At 46.3% G+C, this 24,586-nt stretch overlaps 2 protein-coding genes across 2 annotated transcripts in view; both read right to left on the reverse strand.

Moving 5' to 3' along the window:
• Positions 1–23,744, reverse strand: part of LOC115143904 (uncharacterized) — a 29,728-nt gene extending 5,984 nt beyond the window's left edge. Inside the window, exons 1-23 of the mRNA XM_065002345.1 lie at positions 23,529–23,744; positions 21,759–21,833; positions 18,478–21,617; positions 16,151–16,405; positions 15,804–15,989; positions 15,292–15,631; positions 13,312–13,496; positions 13,069–13,147; positions 12,856–12,945; positions 12,484–12,660; positions 12,039–12,250; positions 10,355–10,532; positions 10,111–10,247; positions 9,540–9,709; positions 9,046–9,238; positions 8,692–8,828; positions 8,244–8,430; positions 1,678–1,842; positions 1,252–1,448; positions 1,007–1,121; positions 787–912; positions 298–480; positions 116–199 (exon numbers count right to left, since the gene is read on the reverse strand). Coding sequence (XP_064858417.1) covers positions 116–199; positions 298–480; positions 787–912; positions 1,007–1,121; positions 1,252–1,448; positions 1,678–1,842; positions 8,244–8,430; positions 8,692–8,828; positions 9,046–9,238; positions 9,540–9,709; positions 10,111–10,247; positions 10,355–10,532; positions 12,039–12,250; positions 12,484–12,660; positions 12,856–12,945; positions 13,069–13,147; positions 13,312–13,496; positions 15,292–15,631; positions 15,804–15,989; positions 16,151–16,405; positions 18,478–21,363 — 6,282 coding nt within the window. The 5' untranslated portion in view covers positions 21,364–21,617; positions 21,759–21,833; positions 23,529–23,744. The remainder of the gene's footprint in view (positions 1–115; positions 200–297; positions 481–786; positions 913–1,006; positions 1,122–1,251; positions 1,449–1,677; positions 1,843–8,243; positions 8,431–8,691; positions 8,829–9,045; positions 9,239–9,539; positions 9,710–10,110; positions 10,248–10,354; positions 10,533–12,038; positions 12,251–12,483; positions 12,661–12,855; positions 12,946–13,068; positions 13,148–13,311; positions 13,497–15,291; positions 15,632–15,803; positions 15,990–16,150; positions 16,406–18,477; positions 21,618–21,758; positions 21,834–23,528) is intronic.
• Positions 5,834–6,982, reverse strand: LOC135561194 (uncharacterized). Its single transcript, XM_065002344.1, has 3 exons — positions 6,689–6,982; positions 6,055–6,559; positions 5,834–5,972 (listed from the first exon to the last, which is right to left on the reverse strand). The coding sequence occupies exons 1-2, from the start codon at positions 6,963–6,965 to the stop codon at positions 6,117–6,119; spliced, it is 720 nt and encodes a 239-aa protein (XP_064858416.1). The 5' UTR covers positions 6,966–6,982; the 3' UTR covers positions 5,834–5,972; positions 6,055–6,116.
• Positions 23,745–24,586: the final 842 nt, after the last annotated feature.

The raw sequence follows: 24,586 nt of genomic DNA on the forward strand, positions 1-24,586 counted from the left end.
GAGATGGGCAGTCGCTAGTGATTTTTATTTTAACTCAGGTCTGTAATAGGGTGAACCAATTAAACATGGACACATGTCAAGCTCTCTTAAATGCACTGAGAAATAGCAAACTTACCTCGGCTTGCTTTAATTCCTCCTTGCACACATCCTCCAGTGAATCCTCTAGGAAGTTCATAGCATAGCGTTCTATAGGAGTTAGCTGAGACATGGGGGAAAAAGACAGGCCGTCAGATTTGCTCCACATCGTCAAATAACAGATGGGATAGGCCAAAAACAGGGATATTGAGCAACAATCACCTGCTCCACAAGAGCCGCTATCTCCTGCTCGGCCTTGGAGAGCTCCTCTTCTTCTGGGTCCCTCCCTTCACCAGCCTCGTCCAATGGGATGGCCTCGTTGAACTCTGCCAGTTCAGCTACCTGCTCTGCTTTGGCTTGGGAGGCGGCCACTATGTCCTCCTCATCCTCGGCACGACACAGGGCCTGTGGCAGAGAGAGAAAATTAGTTTATGGGAACAGTGCCACCTGGAGTAAGATGTTTGCTGACTTAAATAACACAATCATTTGATCTCTAATAATCAAGTTTATTCATTGTATTTTCAAATCTTGTTCATATGGAGTCCGTGCTGATCCAAACACTCAGGTGCTAGTCTCTGGGTCTCTTCCAGACTCCTGCTGCTGTATGTTGTGGTATAAACAGGCGTCTATGGTCTGAGAGACACCTGCTCTGAACACACCAGTAAACCTCCTATACATCCTGTTATTGCCAGTGTGTTGGTTGTGACTGACCTGCTCCAGAATGGTGGTGCTCTGTTTGTTGACAGTCTCCTCTTCCTCAGGCTGGGGCACAGAGAGCTCCACGATCATCTCCTTCTTCTCCGCCTCCGTCACATCAAATAGTTCCCTGATGGTTTGCTGAGAGGAGAGAGAGGAGCGTAGTTCGTTTTTGAACTGCCCTCAAGTCAGAGCAAATGGACGACGTCAAAGACTGGTGTCAGTGGAGACGTACCTGTCTGAAGAAAGCAGTGGTGAAGTTGCCTCCTTCGATCGCCATGTCTCCCAGCATCCTCTTCTGGTTGGCCTTCTTCAGGATGTTCTCCTCCACCGTGCGCTCACTGATCAGCCTGGAAGGGGGGGGGGGGGGGGGAATAGTCACACCAGACGTTCAACACATTGTCATACCTTCGGAGTCGAAGTACGCGGACAGCTCATGCTGTTTCTGGAGACTTTCAGGGGAGGGTTTCAACTGGGCACCTGTAGATGTGGACGTCGCGGGTCTGTCCGATGCGGTGGCAGCGGTCCTGGGCCTGGGCGTCCATGGTGGGATTCCAGTCACTGTCGTAGAACACCACCGTGTCGGCGCCTGTGAGGTTCACCCCCACGCCGCCGCTACGCGTGGACAGGATGAAGCAGAAGATGCGGCGGTCAGCGTTGAAGCGATCCATCAAGGACTGAGAGGGAGAGAAAGATGTATGATGGACACAGGAGAAAACAAATGTTTTTGGTTTTCAACCGACAGTCAGCATCCGTTAGCAGTTTCAGCACAGTGTTGAACTCCGGGTCAATTCCATTCAACTCAAGAAACCAAATAGCCGGAAAATTCCTTCCTACTGACTGAGTTGCTGAAGACCAACACAACAACAGAATCCCATAGAGCTCAGGAGTCACAGCGCCACTCACCTGTCTCTGCTCGACACGGGTGCTGCCGTCCAGGCGAAGGTAGATGTGCCCATGGTAGCCAAGGAACTGCTCCAGCACGTCCAGCATGCGGGTCATCTGGGTGAAGATGAGCACGCGGTGTTGGCCCTCCTTCAGCCGTCGCAGCAGAGTGTGGAGCGTCTGCAGCTTACCTGCACACACACACCACAGTGTTATTGTCCAAAGGCTGTATTGAGTTCCCCCTCAGACAAATGCCTCAATGTCTTCAACTGAAAGACACGCTGCTCTGGAGAACTGAACCCAGAGACACAGAACCCGAGCCAGACCCAGTGAACCCAGAGAGACTGTCCCATCATTGAAGTAACAACACTTCTAGTTAACACAGTGGCTTTTCGTGTCATGGTGTGTGCAAACACACAGCCAAAAAGGCTCTGCATGGTCAATCCAATGTCTGCAATGGCCGGACCGCATTTGCTGCAATGCGGCCCCCCCAGAAGTCAGAGCATTCATTTATCTTGCGATCTTTCAGCAAGCTGTCATACGCATCCAATAAATTGGTCTGCACCGCACCACTCGTGGTTGTTCAGTTCTAACAACTTCTAAATGTTATGCAGTAAAAAGTCAAACATACTGAACAAAAATATAAAAAGCAACAATTTCAAAGATTTTAACAGAGTTACAGTTCATTAAGGAAAATCAGTCATTAGGCCCTAATCTATGGATTTTACATGACTGGGCAGGGGTGCAGCCATGGTGGGCCTGGGAGGGCATAGGCCCCCCTCAGACAATCCCACAGGTGAAAAAGACAGATGTGGAGGTCCTGGGCTGGCGTGGTTACAGCTCTGGTGGATATTCCTGCAGTCAGTGTGCCAATTGCACGCTTCCCAAAAACATTAGACATCTGTGGCAATGTGTTGTATGACAAACAAGTGGCCTTTTATTGTCCACAGCACAAGGTGCACCTGTGTAATGATCATGCTGTTTAATTAGCTTCTTGATATGCCACACCTGCCAGGTGGCTGGATTATCTTGGCAAAGGAGAAAAGCTCACTCACAGGGATATAAACACATCTGTGCACAAAATTGAGAAATAAGCTTTTTGTGCGTGTGGAAAATTTCAGGGATTTTTTTCTCTTCTTTTCAGCTCATGGGACCAAAACTTCACAGTTATGTTTTCCAGTGTATATCCAAATCGGATTTTAGTAACCACATTGTGGGCTTGTTCTATACATCAAAATCACCATGACAGACCTAAGAAATATCAACTTTGTTAGATCAGATTTGTTGAAGGTGCGCCAATCCAGCGTCTCCCAATCTCTTTCCAGAAGTTCAAACTCATTTTCCTGTCTTGGAAATCCCTACACGAAGTATCATAAAGACATTTTTATTTGTGAACTTGTTCTGATAGCCTTTCGTCAAAGTTCTCCATGTTTGTTGTCAAGACATTTACATTTACATCATTTAGCAGACGCTCTTATCCAGAGCGACTTACAAATTGGTGCTTTCACCTTATGACATCCAGTGGAACAGCCACTTTACAATAGTGCCTCTAGGTCTTTTAAGGGGGGTGAGAAGGATTACTTTATCCTATCCTAGGTATTCCTTAAAGAGGTGGGGAGTTTGTGTTTACATAGGATGTACCGGCCCCAACTATTGTTCTAAGCTGACATATGGAATTGTTTTAAGATGGATCATTTAGCCATTTGATTTAGAATTTTAAGACCCGTTCAGGTATCCACAAAAAAATAGAAAACAATTATTTAATAAAACACATTCTTAAATGTCAAAAAAAGACAGTAAAAAAAAATGTCATAAGGAATAAGGTTTTGAAGTGTCTGTCCGATAGGAACAAAACTACCTCCACACTGCCATTGATTTTTTTAAAACCTGTAACGGTTACTTTTTAAAAAGTCCCGTGACAATTGTGGGGGGGTCATAGATCATAGTGGGATCACATTAGTTTGTAAACCAAACGGTTCGGATGCGTCCAAACAAGTTGGCACATCAACGGCACCGACTTCAGACGAGTTCCCTTGCGCTTGAGACCACCCTAGTGTTCGTGAGAGTCTCCCCTTTCCATAGAGTGTTCATTTTTTAACTCTTCTATTTTTTTTAGATTGACGCACTGGTGTGTCGATCGACTCTAGGGTGTTAAGTCCTATAGAACAAACAAGTGTGATGTCTGAGGAGTGGGGCCTCACCGCAGTCGTACTGGATCAGCCTCAGGTCAGGGAAGTGGGTCCTCATGTTGCACTGGATGCGGTGCAGACTTCGTGTGAGCGGGGCCACCTGGGAGGAGAGCAGCGAGGTGAACATGGCCTGCTTGTGGCTCAGAGATGGAGGGGGATGGCAGCTGTGCATGGTGATGGTCGGAGCCTCCACCGGTGGGATCACAAATGTAAACCTGGAGGAATAGGAAAAAAAAAATCAGGTAGGCATCACAAGAAAGATAAACAGAAAGTGTTTGAAAACAGACACACTGGATTTAACTAATGAAGGGCTTGGTGATTTGTTTTTTTTATTTTTAAACAGGTGTTAGTGAAGGGCTTGAACGTCTCGTGATTCCAGACAATGGAAAGCAGCAGTTTGTTACCTTTCTATCACATCTTTGAGAAGCTGCAGTCTGTCCTCAGTGGTGTGGATGGCCTCCCTCAGGGCGCGGCTTTGGTCCCAGTAGTCCACAGTGCTGTGGGACTGGGCGAACAAGCAGGCGGTGTGGCCCGAGCGGCCCCACTGACCCAGGGCCCTGGGGGCCGGAGCAGGGCAGGAGCCCGGGAGGAAGGTGAGGAAGTCCAGCACCTCATGGCCATACACGGGCTTGGCGCTGCAGTGCAGGTCATTGATCCGGATGATTTGGGCCAGGCGGCTGTCTCGCTGCTTCTTGCGGCTGTCTGCCAGCCATGACTGACAGGGAGGAAAGGAACAGTTTGTCAGTTGATAAGACAGAAACAATTAAAGAGGAGCTCCAAAGGACTGAAAACAACCTTGTTCTTTTTTTACCTCCCGTTTTCGACTCAACGCGTCAATGTATGGCTCATACATGAATAATAAACCATCTGCAGTTCTCTCCCAGCGGCAAAAGGCACAGAATCATATTTTTACTTGGCATAATTTAGTGCATGAGAGACACGCTCGTTCATGTAGTGAGTGAGCGCACTGAAATGAGTGGGATTGCCTTGTTACATGCACTTAACATTAGTTATTTTGATCACAGCAAAAACACTTCAATCACATCCTTGCATCATTCTCTTTCAATAGGCTACATTTATCTGGAAACCAAGCAGAAAATGATGTGCGCTATTGATGGGAATGTAGCCAAACAAATACATTAGAAAACAATTGTCAAACTAATCAGAAACACTATGTGTCTCCTAAATGCTGCCGCCTGTATATTTTGTTTGAATTTTGGAATATATTGCGGGAATCACAGACACAAACACAACTCTCGAGAAATGTATACTGCAAATTTCACCTACTTCAAAAAATAAATAAAGTACCTTTCTGTTTTACAACCATCCATCCAAATCAAATAATTCCATGCCATCTGTCCTTATAAACATGCAGACAGGTATTCATTCCATGATATGTAACAATCCAATACTGCAGTTGATTTTCAGCAATCATAATTTATCACGTACGCAAATGCAATATATAAATTATTACACAGCTTTCAAGGAGTAGGACATTTGATGCAAACATAAGTAAGCTATAACTTTTCCATAAGTATACAATTACATCCTCACAATTGCTTTCTTGCCATACTAGTCTGTACAACAAGGAATTAGCCACAACCAAACTTTGAGGGACATTGGGCGAGTTAGTTTTACATGGCCCAGTGCCAGCACCAGGCCATGCAAAACTAACTCGCCCAATGTTGATTGGCAGGTGGAATGATGTCCAATGAGGTTGCAAGGTTAAAGTGGGAGGCGGGATCAGATCGGCACAGCATTGTCAAAAAAATATACAAAAAAGTTATGAAGTCTCTTTAAAGGAACATGACAGGAGTCAGTTTAAGAATTATGCTGTGGACTGATGACTGACATAACTCAAGAAGGTACTACTGTGGGATATGCTAGAAAATATGACAACCTCATTACTACCTACATGGTGATTTAAACAAGTAGCAAGGGGGGGGAGATTAGTAAAAGAAAAAAGCGGATGTAGTGGAAGTACCATGTAGAAGGGGGAGCGAGGATGTGGGCGAGGTTGTGCCCGAGGTCGAGGGGGGACAAATCCACCAACATGGGACCCTGATTTAGGAACGGCTGATTTAGTGTCGCTGCTCTCCTCACGTGTTGACAAAGAATTCAGACGAGCTAGAGAGGAGAAGTGACTTGTTCAATACAGGGATTGTAAATACAGAAACAGTTTTCAAATGACTTGCATTCATCAACTCACCTTTCTGTTCTGTGCTGGTTTCTGCTGGCCCCTTTACTACTTTCAGCACTGGGCAAGGGGGCTCAGGCTGACTGGGGGCTGGGGTAGGGTTCTGAAGGGGGCAGGAGTAGGGGTTCGAGGAGGGGCTGGGGTAGGGTTCTGAAGGGGGCAGGAGTAGGGGTTCGAGGAGGGGCTGGGATAGGGATTCGAGGAGGGGCTGGGATAGGGATTCGAGGAGGGGCAGGGATACGAGGAGGGGCTGGGGTAGAGGTTCTAATTGTGACCGACGTAGGGGTTCTAGGGGGGGCCAGGGTGTATTGAGCTGTGGCGGGTCCGGGGTGGCAATGTGCAAGGGGGGATCTCAGAGCAATGTTGGTATTGGCATGGTGGTGTATGGAGGGTGATGCCTGGGGGGCTACGCGTGGAGAAGGGGGCACTGCCAGGGTGGGTACACCTCCTCCTTCCTTACTTGACTGGCGTACCACGATCTTCACGATCCCAGAGCTGGTCACCACGGAGGAGGGCACTGGAGAGGAAAGACGAGTAAGAACATGACCATCCATGAACCGCTTAAAAAACAAGTCCAGGGTAAAAGACGGCTAACCAGAGAAGATCAGATCAGTGACCGTAGTCTTGAAGGGGGACGCTGCTGTACCTTGAGAAGCGTTGAGAGGCAGCTGGATTTCCGAGGGTGCGGGAGAGGCATGGATGTTGGCTGAACTGAACACTGCTACCTGGGCTGGCTGGCTGATGAGGTGGTGCTGCCCTCCACTGGTCACCAGATGCATGAAGTTACCTGCGGAGCCCACTGTAAGAACCCATTTAGACACTCCTGTCAGCGCAGTATAGGATAGATACTGTACCACTAAATTTAATAGAACACCAAGATGGCTGCCTATATCAACACATAAGAGTTTTATGACATGGGCCATTCATATGATACTTTAGTTACGGTTAGGATCTGAGTGGACCTTGTACTGGGCGTGGAGGGGCCACAGGGACCTGGTGGAGCTGGGTTCCAGACAGGGTGAGCTTGTTGCCCTGCAGCTGGAAGGTAACAGGCTTACTGCCCTGGCACGACGACACAGGACGCCCAGCCAACGAGGCCAGGTGGGCGATACTCACTACCTCCCCAGCTGAGATGGAGAAAGAGAGAGTCATTAAAGAAATGCTGACGAGGGTAATTTCACCAGTAGGAATACACTTTTTTTTTTAAAGGTAATCCAGTGCATTTTCAGTTTGTTCTTATGCACTGTTCACACACATTGGTTGCCCGATAGTGTTTCAGAGAATGGCAGGTAACTCACAGGGAAGTCGGGCCTGCATGTCAGGGCTGAGCAGAACCCGTTGAGTCATGACGTTGCTGGAAGTAGGGGTGGAATGGCTGGCGGGGTTGCAGGAGGCGGTGGGCGAGCGCACAGCCAAGACTGGCATTGGGGAGCCAGACCTCACGACAGTTCCCACCGCACAGGGGCCGCTGGGGTGCACAGGCGGACGTGAAGGGGCAGTGGGTGCCACTGAATACACCGCTGAGGGTTCATGGAAACAAGGGAAGAGAAGACAGGATTACTTTAGATCTGGGTTGTGTAGAATACAATAGTTTGTCTGGCTGTGTAGAAGTTTCCACAAGAAACGTTGAACTCGGACCGTAAAATCGGACCGTAAAAGAAAAAAAACGGGGAAAAAAACACTTGGATCGTGTTGATCTTTTCAATGTCAAATCAGCAACTATTCATGTATTATTTACTCCTAAATCCATGCTATTTAGTACTAACCTTGTTGGACTAGAGGTGAAGGGGTGAGGGTTGGGGTCACATCCTGGATGAGACGGGGCCGTGGGGCCTGAGCAGCAGGGGTGACCGGGCAGGTGAGCCGAGGGTTGTTCACCACCAGCACTGTGCAACCATCAGCCTTAGGTAAGGGCTGGAACATCCTGTTGACCTTCATACGGACAGGTTTGGGGCGGGGAGGAGGGTCGGGGGACTCCATGACCTCATGGATCAGCTGGCGGCTGACCTTCCGTCGGGGCAGAAACACGTCGGCCTTGTACCTGGACACGCTGCCCTCTAGACCCACCAGGTCAAACAAAGACAGGTCACCGCGCTGAGGGACAGAGGAGTGGAGGGGTTCGGTTATGGGAGGTTTAGATACATATAAAATGCATTTTATATGTATCTAAAATGTTTAGATGTGCATACACACACACTAACCTTGAATGGGGAGCTCTCCAGGGCTCTCTGAACCAGGGAGGCCGTGTGGAAGACGATGGGCTTGGTGATGAAGGGGGAGTGGATGGGCCGCGGGTCAAACAGGTTGGGGTGGTTACACACTTTACGGAGCTGCATCAAGATGTTGATCACAGACATGAAGTGACCGCTGGCCAGCGTTTCCCGGGTGCTAAGAGAGAGAGCGATAGAAAGGGAGAGAAATACAGTGAGATGACGAAAAAGAAAATTCCTATACAATGCTAACTTGTAGATGATCTAAGCAACAGTAGCTGTTTAAAGTACAACATCATAGATGTAAAAACATTCTGGGAAATGTTAGAAATAGGACTGCACAGTTCATTAGCTAATTACTGGTAGATTTTCAAACCAATGAGCCCTCCTGCAATGCATTCATTTGCTTCCAGTAACACCCTTGTCTATAGATACTTACGAGGCCTGTGCCATGAAGTCATCGTAGAGGAAGCGCTGTCTCTTGGACAGACGGCAGCGCACCACATGCTCATATTTTTTAGGCATCTGCTTCTCCACATCCACCTTGAGTCTCCTCAACAGAAACGGCCTGAGCACCTGGAAGGGAAAAAACAAAAAGTGGTGATATGTCGGGTTAGGGAACAGAATATATTTCAAAACATCTCAAATGAGCACAAACATCTAAAACAGTTCATGGTGATAAATTGTACATTCTTATTTAACAGATCATCTGGACCCTCCTAAATATTCAGACCAATCCACCCCCCCTTGACCATCTGCGTGTTCCTCCATCTACGGCAGCCTGAGTTCTTACCTTATGTAACCTCTTGACCAGGCCCTCATTGTACTCCTGGCTGCCCTCGATCATGCCGGTGAGGGGGTTGGAGAACCACTCCTTAAACTCCCGGTGAGACTGGAAGACGTGGGGCATGAGGAAGTGCATCAGGGACCACAGCTCCATCAGGCTGTTCTGCAGTGGGGTTCCAGTCAAGAGCAGGCGCCTCTGACTGGGGCCAGGAAAAAAAACCCATAGAAGACATTATAATGACCAGAGGTTGTGACTAAAGATTTTTGTATTCTACTGGACAAAGAACTTTCAGCTTTTGTTGTCATCATTTTGACTGATATTAGTAAAGGAAAAATGCAGAGAAAGGGAAGCACTTGTCTGAAGGTTTTTAGAAAACGCTAGAAGAATCCTTTGTGTTATTATTATTATTTATTCATTCATAAATTAGGATTATGATGTTCAATGGCAACAGTTATACTGGGCATCTACAACCATCTCCTCCCTCCTCCCTTAGTGCGGACCTGTTGAAATTGAGCAGGCTCTGCCAGCGCTGGGACTTGAAGTTCTTGATGTTCTGGGCCTCATCCAGGATGAGGTAGCGCCAGGACTTGCGACGGAAGGCCTGGTGGTCCTGCAGCACCAGCTTGTAGGAGGTGATACACACATGGAAGGCGTTGGGCTTGGTCCAACCCTGAAAAAAAGAGGACGTTTTTTATTAGCTTATCGAAAGGATTTGGCACTTGAATTGATCCACTTCAAGTGGGCCAGGGCTTTTATCCACTTCAGTATGCAAGGCTGACTTTTTGTTCAGTTGGAATGAGACACGGAGCACCAGAAAGGAGATGAGGCAGCGCCAGTGAAGATTATTTTGGAACTCGCAAGGGAAAAGGATAAGAGGTTGCCAAAGAAATACCTGGAGGCAGGAGCTTAAGGCAGACAATTCGAAAATCGGCAAAGGGTGAAACAAGATGGAGAGGACTGTCCAGAACAGAGTGCGCTGGAGAGGGGTCATCGTGAGGAGCGATAGGCCCGAGTTAGTAAGTGCCAGTGACGATTTGTATCCATTTATGAGGGGATTTGGTGATTGTTTACCTGTCTCTTGAGTTTCCTCTCCTTCTGACTGCCGTAATAAGTGAGGATTTTGAATCCAGGACACCAGCGCTTCAGCTCCATCTCCCAATTCAGCATCACACTGGTTGGCACGATAATAAGATGGGGCCCCCAGTTACCTGAACAACCAACTTGATTTAGTATCCGATATATAGGTTGTGTACATCTCTTCTATTGTCCTGGTAAAACGTTGAAATGTTAGTGTATGAATGACTCAATGTCTTACCCTTCTCACAGGCGAGGTGAGCTAGCAAGGCGATCGTCTGGATGGTCTTCCCCAGGCCCATCTCGTCAGCCAGGATGCCGTTGAGCTTCTTCTCGTACATGGTGACCAGCCAGTCCAGGCCGATGTGCTGGTACTCACGCAGCTGGCCCACCAGCAAGAACGGAATGGGAGTCTTAACCTATTGACGAAGAACAAACAATAAAGCAAAAACAGGTTTTTAGAAATGTTAGCAAAAGTATATTTAAAAAAAAAAACTTTAATATCCATTTACATAAGTATTCAGATCCTTTACTCAGTACTTGGGTTTGACTCTACATTATTCTCTGCAGATCCTCTCAAAGCTCTGTCAGGTTGGATGGGGAGCATATCTGCACAGCCTATTTTCAGGTCTCTCCAGAGATGTTAGATCGGATTCAAGTCCAGGCTCTGGCTTGGCCACTCAAGGATATTCAGACTTGTCCCGAAGCCACTCTTATGTTGTTGTCTTGGCTATATGCTTAGGGTCGTTGTCCTGTTGGAAGGTGAACCCCAGTCTGAGGTCCTGAGCACTCTGGAGCAGGTTTTCATCAAGGATCACTCTGTACTTCGCTCCGTTCATATTTCCCCTCGATCCTGACTGGTCTCCCAGTCCCTCCCGCTGAAAAACATCCTCACAGCATGATGCTTCCACACACCATGCTTCACCGTAGGGATGGTGCCAGCTTTCCTCCAGACATGATGCTTGGCATTCAGGCCAAAGAGTTTCATCTTGGTTTCATCTGACCAGAGAATCTTGTTTCTCATGGTCAGAGTCCTTTAGGTGCCTTTTGACAAACTCCAAGCAGGCTGTCATGTGCCTTTTACTGTGGAGTGGCTTCCGTCTGGCCACTCTACCATAAAGGCCTGATAAGTGGAGTGCTGCAAAGATGGTTGTCCTTCTGGAGGGTTCTCCCATCTCCACAGAGAAACTCTGGAACTCTGTCAGAGAGACCATCGACCACCTCCCTGACCAAGGCCCTTCTCCCCCGATTGCTCAGTTTGGCTGGGCAGCCAGCTCTAGGAAGAGTCTTGGTAGTTTCAAGCGTCTTCCATTTAAGACTGATGGAGGCCACTGTGCTCTTTGGGGACCGTCAATGCTGCATAAATGTTTTGGGACCCATCCCCAGATCTGTGCCATGACCCAATCCTGTCTCAGAGCTCTACAGACAATTCCTTCGACCTCATGGCTTGGTTTTTGCTCTGACACGCACTGTCATCTGTGGGACCTTACATAGACAGGTGTGTGCCTTTCCAAGTCATGTCCAATCAATTGAATTTACCAATCATGTTGTAGAAACATCTCAAGGATGATCAATAGAAACAGGATGCACCTGAGCTCAATTTTGAGTGTCATAGAAAAGGATCTGAATACTTATATAAATAAGGTGTTTATGTTTAGAATATTTTATCAATGTGCACATTTTTTTTTTATATGGAACCAACTCCATATTAACACCCATGATTTTGGAATGAGATGTTCGACAAGCAGGTGTCCACATACTTTTGGTCATGTAGTGTATTTTGCTATTGGAGGACAGGCTTATTGTAATGGCTAGAACGGAATGAATGGAACAATATTAACCTTTCCCTTAAGTCAACTACAAACTAATAGCAAAGGATCCTTGTTCGATCATCTGGCCAGTGTTGTAGGGCATGGGTTACCCACCTTGGTTGTGGCTAGGGTGTAGCCTTTGGGTTGCAGGCTCTCTGCAGTAGCAGCAATGTGGCTGATCTCCTTCTTGGGCCGCGGGCCGGTTGGGAGAGGGGGACTGTGGTCACCCTCCTTCAGCAGGATTTCCATCCCCTCGTCGCACTCATCTTCATCACTGTCCTCTTCATCATTGTCAATTACCTCTTCCTCACCACTGTCCTCATTATCTGGTGAGTGATTAGGTGAGAAGAGGGGTAATGCAGTGAGCATGGTATAAAATCAGGACAAATGCACTAGCCTGACAGTCAAATCCATAAGGTAAAAGGCCCTGGGAAAATTAGGTTTTTGGTTTGTAGGTCCATCTACAGTATCAATTCAATCTGAAAGCTCAGTGTGAAGCTTCGTACAGTTTTCACTAGGTTAGAGAGCAAAGATTCTGTTTTGTTACAGTGGGCAGTACCTGAGGTGGTGATGTTGCTTTCCACGTCACTTTTGTCTTCCTCACTCTCCTCTTGCTCGTCTACAGAATTTTCAGACTCATCGGAGCTGGCAGGAGAGGCGGATGCCGAGGGCTCCTCGAAATCAGAGGCATACGCTCCTTTGTACTTCTCCAGCAGCTCCTCCACAGTCATGTCACCTGGGAGGGGAATTGGAAGAAAATGAAGTTTAGAATGGTCTTGAATAATGGAGGTCATGGCAACAGATAGGAGTAGAAAAGTGACTTGTGGAGCTTGTAATGACAATAGCTTAAAAACAACTAGACAGCACATTGGACTCAACATCTGTGCAGCAGATACAGCTGTTATACTATTTTAGTAGTGTGGGAGGTTACCTTCTTTGGCCAAGTCATCCAGCTCGCCCGCGTGATCTGCTTCCCCCTCCACCACCTCTTGGGCTGCGATGGTGTCCTCCTCATCTTCAGCTGAGAACCACAGACAGGGACAAATAATTACACAATACTCACAACCAAGTCAACATATTGGCAAGTGAGCTACTTTACATGCACATAGCATTCACTGCAATTGGATAACAAGGCCTCACTTACCATCCTCTTCGTTGGCTGTGAACTCTGCGTCTTCGTCCACTGTTGTGGGCGAATTGTCTGAGCACTCTTCTTCCGAGCCCTGTGGAAGGAACAAAGTCAGTCTCCACCAAATAACAACATTTACAAAAGTATGAACAATTAGGTTAATGTGCACCAGCTTATACAAAGGAAGGGCATGGGAATGCAGTACGCATGTGTTTGAGTGAGGGGCTCTGCCCAGTCTCCTGTGTCAATGGTACCCACCTGTGAAAGGGGCCGTTTGAGGGTGCTGAGCAGCTCTGCCAGGGACATGGTCCCCTCCTGTCTTAGCAGCTCAATCTCCCTCCTCTGGGTCTCAGGGTCATTGCCATCCTGTTCCTCCTCCACTTCGATGGTCTCCTCATCATCCTCCTCCTCCTCACCACCACACGGAGGCTCAAAGTCTCTGTCTGCAGACGGAACGAAGGAAGAGAGGAACGTTAAACCTGGTCTCCAATTGGCCAGTCTGTTAAGGCACCTGGGCTAGAAACTGTGCAGGACACTGCATCATGCTTATTTGAACAGCATTGAACAGTCTCCAATCTCTGGCAAAGCTTCGCTTCCATTATGCTAACTACTAAATCACATCTGATGACTGGGATGTCACTGCACTTCAGAGATGCAACAATTGCATCGTTTCTAGTCCGAAATGGAAGGCAGGAGATGACGGTCCTTTTGCCTTGGGCAATTCCACCATAACGGAATTACGCTGAGAATCAGTTTTGCACTTTAACCCATAAGAGTCTAAGCCCGGTCTAAACCGGGGTGGGTTCTACTGAGCTACAGTGCTGTGAAAAAGTATTTGCCCCTTTTAGAATTGGCTCTACTTTTGCATTTTTTTTTAAAAATCTGATAACATTCAGTATCTTCAACCAAAACCTAATATTAGATAAAGGGCAACCAGAGTGAACAAATAACACAACAATTACATACTTATTTAATGTATTTAATAAACAATGTTATGCAACACCATATTCCCGCGTGAAAAAGTAATTGCCCCCTTATACTCAATAACTGGTAGTGACACCTTTAGCTGCAATGGCTCCAACCAAACACTTTCTGTAGTTGTTGATCAGCCTCTCATGTCGCTGTGGAGGAATTTTGGACCACTCTTCCATGCAGAATTGCTTTCACTTAGCAACATTTGGGAGTTTGAGCATGATCTGCTCGTTTCAAGTCCTGCCACAACATCTCAATTGGGATTAGGTCTGGACCAAAACTTCAAATTTGTTGCTTTTTAACGTTGACATGATTGTGTATTTTGGATCATTGTCTGACAGAGCTTCAGAGGATCTGCAGAGAAGAATGGGATAAACTCCCCAAATACAGGTGTGCCAAGCTTGTAGCGTCAAACCCAAGGAGACTCAAGGCTGTAATTGCTGATAAAAGAGCTTCAACAAAGTACTGAGTAAAGGGTTTGAAGGTCTGTTTTTTTTTATACTTTTGCAAAAATGTCCAAAAACCTGTTTTTTGCTTTGTAATTATGTGGTATTGTGTGTAGATGGATCAATTTTAGAATAAGGCTGAGACGTAACTAAAAAACGTGGACAATTCAAGGGGTCTGAATACTTTCTGAATGCACTGTACGTGTTCATGAGTCTCCTCTTTCTACAGTGGGGTCATATTAGTGTGTAGCCCAAACTGTTCGGACGCTACAGACAGAAGTTGGCAGATCGGCTGTACCGACTTCAGACGAGGCCCAAGACTCTTGTGGGGATCGTAGAGCAAAATGGAGGCAACCGTCATGTGCGGTGGATTGCAAAACAAATGTATTTCTAACTTAAAATTGACAGATTTTTTTTTTTTTTAAATGGGGGTTTAAAATAGTGCTTTTCACAAAGTCTCAAAGCAACACATCCATCACCAACGTGGCATTTTGCACCAGGATGCACAATACACAGTACATCAGCTGAAGTAAGAGCAGTGGCTACAACAACCTCCTTATTTTGTAAATTATTCATGGTTCTCAAGTTATACCAGTGGAGGCTGAAGAGGGGAAGACGGCTCATAATAATGTCCGGAATTGAGTTATTTGAATGGTATCAAACACATGGTTTTCATGTGTTTGATACCATTCCATTCACACCATTCCAGCCATTATTATGAGCCATCCTCCCCTCGGCAGCCTCCACTGGTGTAACTAGAGAGCCTGAATGGTGGCAATCTGGATACTCAAGAAACAATTAGCAAAGAAACAGTTCTCACCATCTTCATCCACAACGAGTGGAAGAGATTTTTTGGGTGGTGAGGGTGCAGGTTCACTGTTCCCAGCCGGTGCCGTTTCCAGTGCCTGACTGAGGAGGTCAGAGTATTTCTCAGTCTGGCCCACGATGAAGTCCAGCTGGAGGTCCAGAGCCTTCTTCCTCTTCTCCTCTAACCGGGACTGCTGCTTGTACTGCACCACCTTCTCAACACTGCTCCAGAAGGCCCGGACCTCCTTGGCTATGTTGGAGGCGACTCGTCTGATTTTGGCGTGCTCGTCCCGCTTGGCCTTCTCCTCCTTCTGCCGCAGCTCCTCGTGATGTCGCATCACCATCCGCACCACCTGGAGAAACATGCATATCTAATTGAGTTATTTTGAACTTGTTGGACCTAACCTGAAATCATGGCAGTGGTTAAGCAAACAATAGGTAATACCAATCTCTCTGCAATATGGATGCCACTTTGGAGGGATGCCAAGTGGTGTAAAATAAAAGTGATATAAGAGGGTTTCTTACCTTCCTGGCGACCCCTCTCTTCCACCTCCTCTCCTGGGCAAAGTCGGCCGAGAGCCACTGCATCTCCTCACACAGGTAGTCCCAGTGAACCTTGAGCCGGACCGGCTCTGTCAGGCGGGTCAGTCGCTTCATAGAGCAAAAGCCTTCCCTCTTCAACGCTACGGTCCTGCCCTCTATCTCCGCCTCCTACAACACATAGTTCACATCCGGAATTATAGAAATAAAGCAACTCAGATTGTTCCAGTCTAGACAGTTTATTAAGTGAAAAACTATTCACAGTTGACAATTTGGAACAAAGGTCAGAAGGATGAGCAGGAGACCTGGTCCAAATCAGAACACTGACTCACGTGTTTGGCTAGTTCAGCCATGTCTGCGTGACGCTCCATGCGGGGTCGATGGGGAGTGACAGGGTCCGATGGGGAGGAGCCTCCTGGGCCAATAGAGGGCGGAGAGAGGAACCTGCCCTGGGCACCTCGGAGAATGAGGGGAGTAGTGCTGGGAGTCCAGTCAATGAAGGATGATCGGCCGGGAGAGGGGGATGAAGTAGATGAGGAGGCGGGTGACAAACTTTGCGTGACCCTGTCTGCTATCCACTGGCGTACCTGGAAACGGAGGGAAAGGCAGCGAGAAGGAAATGAGGACTTTTGAGCAGGACCATAACAAGATTGCCTCTGTTCCAGTAGGAACAAACATGCATAGATATCACAGCTAAATCTGTCTCAAACATGTTGTATATCAAGCTATCAACAATTATCTTTGATACCGTAGGCTATACCTCAAGAAATCACATGCTGCATTAAAAACAAAACCAACAAAAAAGTTTACTATTCTGTAGCCTACACCCATACACACTTTGCAGTGTACACAACCTGCTATCTCATGTAATCATTCAGTGATCAGCGAGCATCCTGCAAGTGTGATCTATCGGAGCGTCTGACACCCACCGCTTACCTTTGAGAAAAGGGCCTTTGTCTGGCCTGCTCTGTCTCTGCTCATGCTGGAAAACATACATGGCTTAAAACGTGGCCAACTTAATCACTAAAGCAGAACACTGCATATGAAAGATCACTGCATGAAACAAATGGAGAAACAATCTTGAGAACTGAGAATGAAATGCTATAATTGGAAAACAGTGAAAACATGCTGAAAGCGTTTTCCTGGCATCCGCCAAACCCAGATTTGTCTGTCGGGCTGCCAGATGGTGAAGCATGATTCATCACTCCAGAGAACACATTTCCACTGCTCCAGAGCCCAATGGTGGCGAACTTTACACCACTCCAGCTTACGCTTGGCATTGCACATGGTGATCCTAGGCTTGTGTGAGGCTGCTCGGCCATGGAAACCCATTTCATGAAGCTCCCGACAAACAGTGTGTGACGTTGCTTCCAGAGCAACCGAGTACAGAATTTCAGCACTCAGCGGCCTCGTTCTGTCAACTTGTATGGCCTACCACTTCGCAGCTCAGCCGGGCAGAATTTGACGAACTGACTTGTTGGAAAGGTGGGATCCTATGATGTGCCACATTGAAAGTCATTGAGCTCTTCAGTAAGGCCAATGTTTGTCTATGGATTGCATGGCAGTGTGCTTAATGTTATGGTGTGGCTAAAATAGCCGAATCCACTCATTTGAAGGGGTGTCCACATACTTTTGTATATAGTGGATATTGCAGCACCGACACAGCCAGCTACATTTTTCTACATTTAATTAACCATAGCCATCAAGCTCCAAAGTCAAAACTGAAAAGGGAGTTTATGTTCTCTCTGCTACTGCACAGCAAGCAGTACCGGTACTAGGTCCAAAAGGCTCCTTAACAGCTTCTACCCACAAGCCATAACACTGCTGAAAAGTTCTTCAAATGGCTACCCGGACTATTTGCATTGACCATCTCTTTTTTTTTTTTACGTTGCTGCTACTCGCTGCTTATTATCTATGCAAAGTCACTTTAACCCTACCTACATGTACAGTACCAGTCAAAAGTTAGGGCACACCTTTTGGAACACCGAAAGTGTGCAAAGCTGTCATCAAGGCAAAGGGTGGCTACTTTGAAGAATCTAAAATATTTTGATTTGTTTAACACTTTTTGGGTTACTACATGATTCCATGTGTGTTATTTCTTAGTTATGATTAAAAAAAGTTCAAATAAAGCAAAAACCATGAATGAGTGGGTGTGTCCAAACTTTTGGCTGATACTGTACATATTACCTCGACTAACCTGTACCCCGCACATTGACTCGGTACCGGTACCCCCTGTATGTAGCCTCGTTATTGTTATTTTATTGTGTTGGTTTATGTATTTATTTTACTTAAAACTGCATTGCTGGTTAAGGACTTGTGGGTAAGCATTTCATGGTAAGGCTAGATATACCACCTGTTGTATTCGGCACGTGACAAATAAAATCTACATTTGATTTATATATCTCCATTTCAGTTTTTGCTGAATTGAATATCACAGAATTGCATTTAAACACATTATGCCTTCATTATAAGCATAATAAACAACTATTCACACAGTAGCAAAATGTTTATTGTATGCTGCTTAAGAAAACTGTCAGAGCAAACATTAGCCCATCTTTCCTGCTAAAAGAATGGTCTCTGTTGATACATATAATCGCTGATTTGGCAGCACATCTGAAGAAAACTGCTAAGCTACACAGAAAGCCATTTTGGGGCATACCTTGCTCACTGCTGGGCTGGGGTTGACCATGCTTCTGCGGCTAGCCTTGGCCTCCACTGCCAGGTCAGCCTCCTCATCACTGCTCTCCTCCGTGGGGCTGCTGAGCCCTGGGCCCTTCACACCGGCTAGCCATGGCCGGATGACAGGCGGTGGTCCGGACTGGCTCCCATCACTGGAGGAACTGGAGAGTTTACTCCTCGTCACATTGCCTGATGTTGAGGGCAACTTGGGGGCAGAGAGGGGCTTGGAAGACGCATTGATGATATTCGGAGGGTTTAGGGTTTGAGACACAGTCACTGCTTTGCCCGTGGATGTTTTGATTGGAGTTAAGGCCTCTTTGTCAGATTTGCATGGTGTGGGAGTAGATGGAGGGGTCATACAGGACTGGGTTGGGGTGTTTGTAGCGGGAATAGCAGGAGGTGCTGCTGTGGGTTCTCTCTTGACAGAGGACTCTGTCTGGTCTCTATGACTGCTTACAGGCATAGGCACAGCGACTGACACAGCTTTTGGAAGGCACTCTAATACAGGTGCTGTGTCTGAGCCACAGCTGAAGCTGCTAGTGCTAGCCTGCACCAGGCTGTTGCTCTGCTGCCTAGATACCCCCAACAATAAGGAGGGAGGATGTTTGAGGAGAGGGGTGTCCCCACGCTTTAGTAGGAGGAGTTTTGGGTCGATGATGCCAGAAGAGAGTGTGGACCGGGAAGCCTCTGGGTTGGCCTCGGTTGCTGTCACATTAACGGTACGATAAACATCCTGCTGGGTCTCCACTGGGGTTTCTGTCAGTGTTGGACGGGGCTGTGGATATTTGGTCCCTTCACGAGAAGAAACACAGGACTTGGGTTCTGTAGTATTTTGTAAGGTGGCTACAGGTACCTTTTTTAGAGGACAATTCTGCTTTCTACCCTCTGGCAAGTGTATGGTAATTGGGGACGAGAGGACCTCAATACTGTGTTGACTGTTTGACTGTACAACAACCCCCTCTGTTAATTCATCCATTGGGGAGACAAGAGAAGATGTACTGGCCATTGCTCTCACTTCCGTTTCCCCTGGCAGCGTTTGTGTGTCACTCAGACATGTGGCTGGGGAAATGCTCACCCCTCTATTGTCTGAGACAGCTGTGCTGGTCTCCAGACAAGGTAATGCAGCTTGTGTAAAGGTGTCCGTCTGTCCATCTGGAGTATCTAATACTGGGACAGTTTGGACTACACAAACCTCACTTGAATCTTCCAACACAGTATTGTCAATTTCAGTAGTTGTGTTTTCGGGCTCAAAATTCTGCCCTTCATCAGTCATCTCTACATCTTGTGTGGAAAGACGAGGGGTAAAGTCATTTCGATGCTGGATAATGACTTGATCATTGTCATTACTCGCTTGAGGGTGAGATAGCAGGCATATTTCTCGTCCCTCACTGGCTGTACAATTCTCAGAGTGTTCCATGAGTGGGGTGAATAAGTTTACTTCGTAGCTTGGGGAGAGGGACGGTCTCTCTCCAACAACTTCTATCGCAATCTCCTCCTCCACAAAGCTATAAATCTCAAATTCTCCTGCAGCCAGTGGGTCCATTTCGATATCCAAATGGGTCCCTTCAATAAACGACTTTGGTTCTCTGTCAGAATATTCAGAGGTTAATTCAATAACAGCAGTATCACCACTGACAAGATGTTCTTCCAGGAGGACACACTGATCCACCTGCACCTCCTCAGGCAACTCCAGGCTGGTCTCTCCTCCATGAAACACAGCTCCTTGAGCATCAGCTGACAGCACGAGCTCAGAGACCAGTGGAGTCTCCATCCTGGTTTTGTGGTCAGGATTAGACATCTGAACTTCAATAGATTGTTCTGTCTGCATTAAGTCTATTTCTGTACTGGGGAGGTGGTGGATAGGAGGGGTTGCTGCTGCTGTCTCCTGTAGAAAAGAGCTTTGTGACTGGATTGTAAAGTTGGATGAGTGCTTCGCCATTTCAGTCTCCTTTGCCCTGTTAGTCTCAATCCGTTCTTCTGTTGGGAGAGGGGGATTTGTCTGGATATCGCTCTCACTCTCCTGTCTGTCAGTTGTGTAGTCTGGGGTGGAATTACCACTGCCAGGGGGCGTGTAGGGGACAAGACCAGAGTATGTTTCTCTTGACTGTGGGGTCCCGGATATGTCAGTTGGTGGGTCTGGGAGTAGCGTTTGTGAACTCCCAAGTGTGACGTGTCTACTCTCAGACGGTTCTGTAGATCTCTCAGATTCTTGTGGTCCCTGATCCACCGCATTAGCTCCCTGTATCTCTTCTTGGCCGTAATTCGAGTTCTGCGTGATTTTAGGTTCTGTGGAGAGGTCTGTTTGTTTCTTCTTACGGTTGTCAGTGATGAGCACTGGGGGGACAGGCTGCTCAGAATTTTGCAGAATGCCTGCTTGCTCTTTGACTTCAGACAGAGGTATGTGGCTGGCCTGATTTGCCTGAGTCGACAGGGTTGTTTGAGACTGCTCCATCCCTCGGTCTTTGTTGTGGTCTGGGACTGTATCTTTATTTGGGCTGAGGGGAAGTAGGGACACTGTTGAGCAGGATTTAGAGGGAAGGTTTCTAGCTGGGTGTTCTCTGCCAAGTTCCTCGATTCCAGTCTCTTGTTTATATTCCAATTTCTCTGGGAGAGGCTGGCCCTTTTCTGTCCCACTGATGACCACCAGTCCACCTGCAACTCTCTGATGCAAAGCCTGGCCTGGTCCAGCAGCACTCGTTTGTCTGTCTGTGTGGCTGCTGTTATCAGTTTGTGACACATAATGCGAATATTGGCTTGTTCCGTCTGTCTGTGTGTCAGAGAGCCTGTCTGAATGGGACTTTGTAGAGAGACTAGGGTCCTTGGGGTGCAACGGGCCCAATCTTCCTCCACCACCACTATCTGACATCGCCCCTCTTTCAAGGCTGTCCTTAGTGTTGTCGTTGGGGTGAGTCTCTGTGGGTGTGTTATTTTCACTGACGCGTCCGTGTCTTTCAGGGTGTGACGTGGTCGTGTTATCCAGTGGTGGGAGAGGCGCAGCGGCCACATTTTGCGCAGCCTGGGGGTTGTCACCCAGCACATCCACAGCCGGAGGGGTGCGCTGCTGCACCTCCTCCTCCCCAGAGCTTCCTCCCTCTGTGCTGCTCCGGCTACACACTGCACCTGGAAGCAGTGAGAGGATGTAGTTCAGTTGACGGATAGAAGTACAGTACATGCATTTATAGACAAATATTTCAATAAGTATCCAGCAAAGAACAATTTGTCTAACTAGTCAATGTCTCTGGTTAAGGAAGAACTTATCACCTGTCTGTGGTGTGGGACACAGCGCTTCCGTGCTTTCCACTTCCAGGATGCTGATTAAGGTCCCGTCCACATATTCTGAATAAAGAGACAAATCGGTAAGTAAAATGATCAATGCCACTGTTCTCTGGACTATAATACAATTTTCAATTCCATAGAATCATAGAACCACAAATGATTGTTCTACTCTGGTCCATGTGTGCAACTGGCTAGGCATCCCCTTTCCCCTTTATCTGAAGAGTTCCAAAACTTCACAATACTGCCCAATGAATGAGGGTGGCAACATTGTTACACTGTACACTATTCATGAATCAAACATTGTATTATATGGGCAGGTGAGGTGTTTGAGGCATAGTTCACAACATTTTCCAACAGACTTTTGCATATGTGTTTCGATTTAGCGACTACTTGCTAGCAAATGCAATATATGCTTTACTTGGAATCAAATATTTAATACAATCTCTAGAATGACTTAATAAAAAAACAAAAACAACTTTGTTAGGTTTATACAATTGTAGCCCCTGACCTTTTCCCTGATATGTGGGAACAGTATTACACTGTTGCAAATGACATTTATTGTAGTTTATAATAATCTGGACATGGCATGTGCAGCGGGGACGTGTAGGTGTTCCTGAAGCAACGTGACACTCGTACGCTCAATGTTTTCGTGCGCTCTTCGGGTAGTATCGTTTCAATAACTGTTGATTTAGCTATTTAGGTACTATTGTTGTTAGTTGGCTAACTACATGGCTAGCATGTTTACTAGTTGACTAGCTACCTATACAGCTTGCCTTTATATCTAGATGAGCGTTGTTGGCCCAAATACTCCCAATACTTTAAACAAGGCGCGCACGCGCCCCATCCCACCCGAAGTTATGTAATGGTCTGGGTCTTTATAAATGCATTTCTGATTCGCTTCAAGCGAAAAAGGGGTTTTAAAAAGTCGAATTAAAACCCGCTTCCCAACAATTACCTGTGACGTCATTGCACGGGGTCGAATAACCACAACTATTAAACATTGAAATCATACATTTAGCTATATAGTCAGTCAATATAAATGATTTACCACGTTAAAATACTAACAAAATAAATTATTCCTGCAATGTTTCTCGCTAAAATGTAGCAGTGATTACGAGGGGGATAAAAGGGGGGTTCGAGTGATCCCACACAGGCACACTAAGTTATGAATTAAAATATGTCCTCCAGTTTTTTCTAAAAACTTTTCCTGTTGAGAAGTGATATCCCAAGTAGACTTAGTGTAAATCCATTTTATTCTGATTCCAATATGGCCAACCTGATTACAGTCAAACACCTTCGCCTGAATACAAGTTGCCATTGTTTAATTTTGTATCGTCTTATTCTGTGGAGAGCTAACGTTAGCGGCAGCCTTGTTAGTACAGATAGTTTTAGCTAAATCTTTTCGCGCAGCAGCTAAATTGGCTTGCATTAGGCAAATTCCATGCCACAGCCACTGTTTGGCCATGATGCTTAAGAAGTACATGTTCTGGCTGCAGGTGAAGTCTAACGTTACAGGGAAGGTAAACAAGCCAAATAATAACAATTTTGTAATTGCGCCGTCATTGACAACTGTTTTTTAATCTGTGTTGTAGTGGAGTATGCAGACAAGGAAAACTTTCGTAACCCTCAATTTTATAAATATATTTGTCAGAATTGACTGGATGTTGTGTCCCGCCGCGAACAAGCCCCCTGGTGCCCCCTACTACTTCCTCCATGCCCCCCTTCTAGTGGCCGCCATCTTAAGTTCCCACCTACCTGAAATTTCCGACCAGTTTTCTTTTACAAAATTCTTGTTGATGGAGTCGTCATCCGGATAAAATCGTACTCAATCCGTGATGGTAGTATTCTAAACTGTCTCTCGGTACCCAACGAGGTAGGAGTAGGTCCGTGGGAAGAAGTTATAATACGGACTGAAAGAGAGCGGGTTCTAGTGGTTGCGGGGAGGAGACTTTTAGACGCAGCGAAATGGTGGAGAACCACTGCTGACAAAGTGCAGAAGAAAGTATTATCTCGCGAGAAGTTGAACGGCGCGCCGCTGCAATTTTTGGGATTGGTAAAACCGTGCATTTATTACTTTAGTTGAAATGATAGCAAATCCCATGATAATTTGGGGACAATGTTTTATGTTGCCATTATCTGGTTAGATTTTATTTTTATTCAATTCAATGTACTCCACTAGGATTTAATTAATTTACCTGGTTATTGCAAATGTTTCTCATTCCATAGAAAAGCTTACAATTCTTACTCCGGCACCTATTTGTGGTGTATTTGTGATTTCTACTTAACCCAAGTGGACTCAATATGCAAAAAAAAAACTTTCAATAGCACACTAAATCCAAATATCATGCTGTTACTAGATAATAGATAAAGTGTTAATTGTGAAACAGGTGTCAATGAGTACTACACCATTGTCATATCAGTATCTTTGACAGGGCAAATTAATTACCATTACTTGTTCAGTGGTCACAGAACAGTTTAGCTATTGTAAAAGGGTCATTGTACAGAGGGATCAGGATGTTGCAATTGAACTAGGTGGTTGCCCACCATTCACTACTTAAGGTGTTAATGCTGGGATCGAACAAAGTCCTGCTCTCCAAGGTCAGAGTTGGAGATCCACACTGTATGCTCTCTCCAAATAAACATTGTCTGGAAAGCATGAAGAATAACAATATGACCACGTCTAAGTACGTCTAACTGTTCCATCACTGTAGCCATCACTGTAAATAAGAATTTGTTCTTAACTGACTTGCCTCATTAAATAAAATAAGTGGCTGAACTCTTAGGCACCAAAACAAACAAGACCCACACAATCA

The sequence above is a fragment of the Oncorhynchus nerka genome, linkage group LG16, assembly GCF_034236695.1.
Source record: "Oncorhynchus nerka isolate Pitt River linkage group LG16, Oner_Uvic_2.0, whole genome shotgun sequence".
In the NCBI taxonomy this organism is placed as follows: Eukaryota; Metazoa; Chordata; class Actinopteri; order Salmoniformes; family Salmonidae; genus Oncorhynchus; species Oncorhynchus nerka.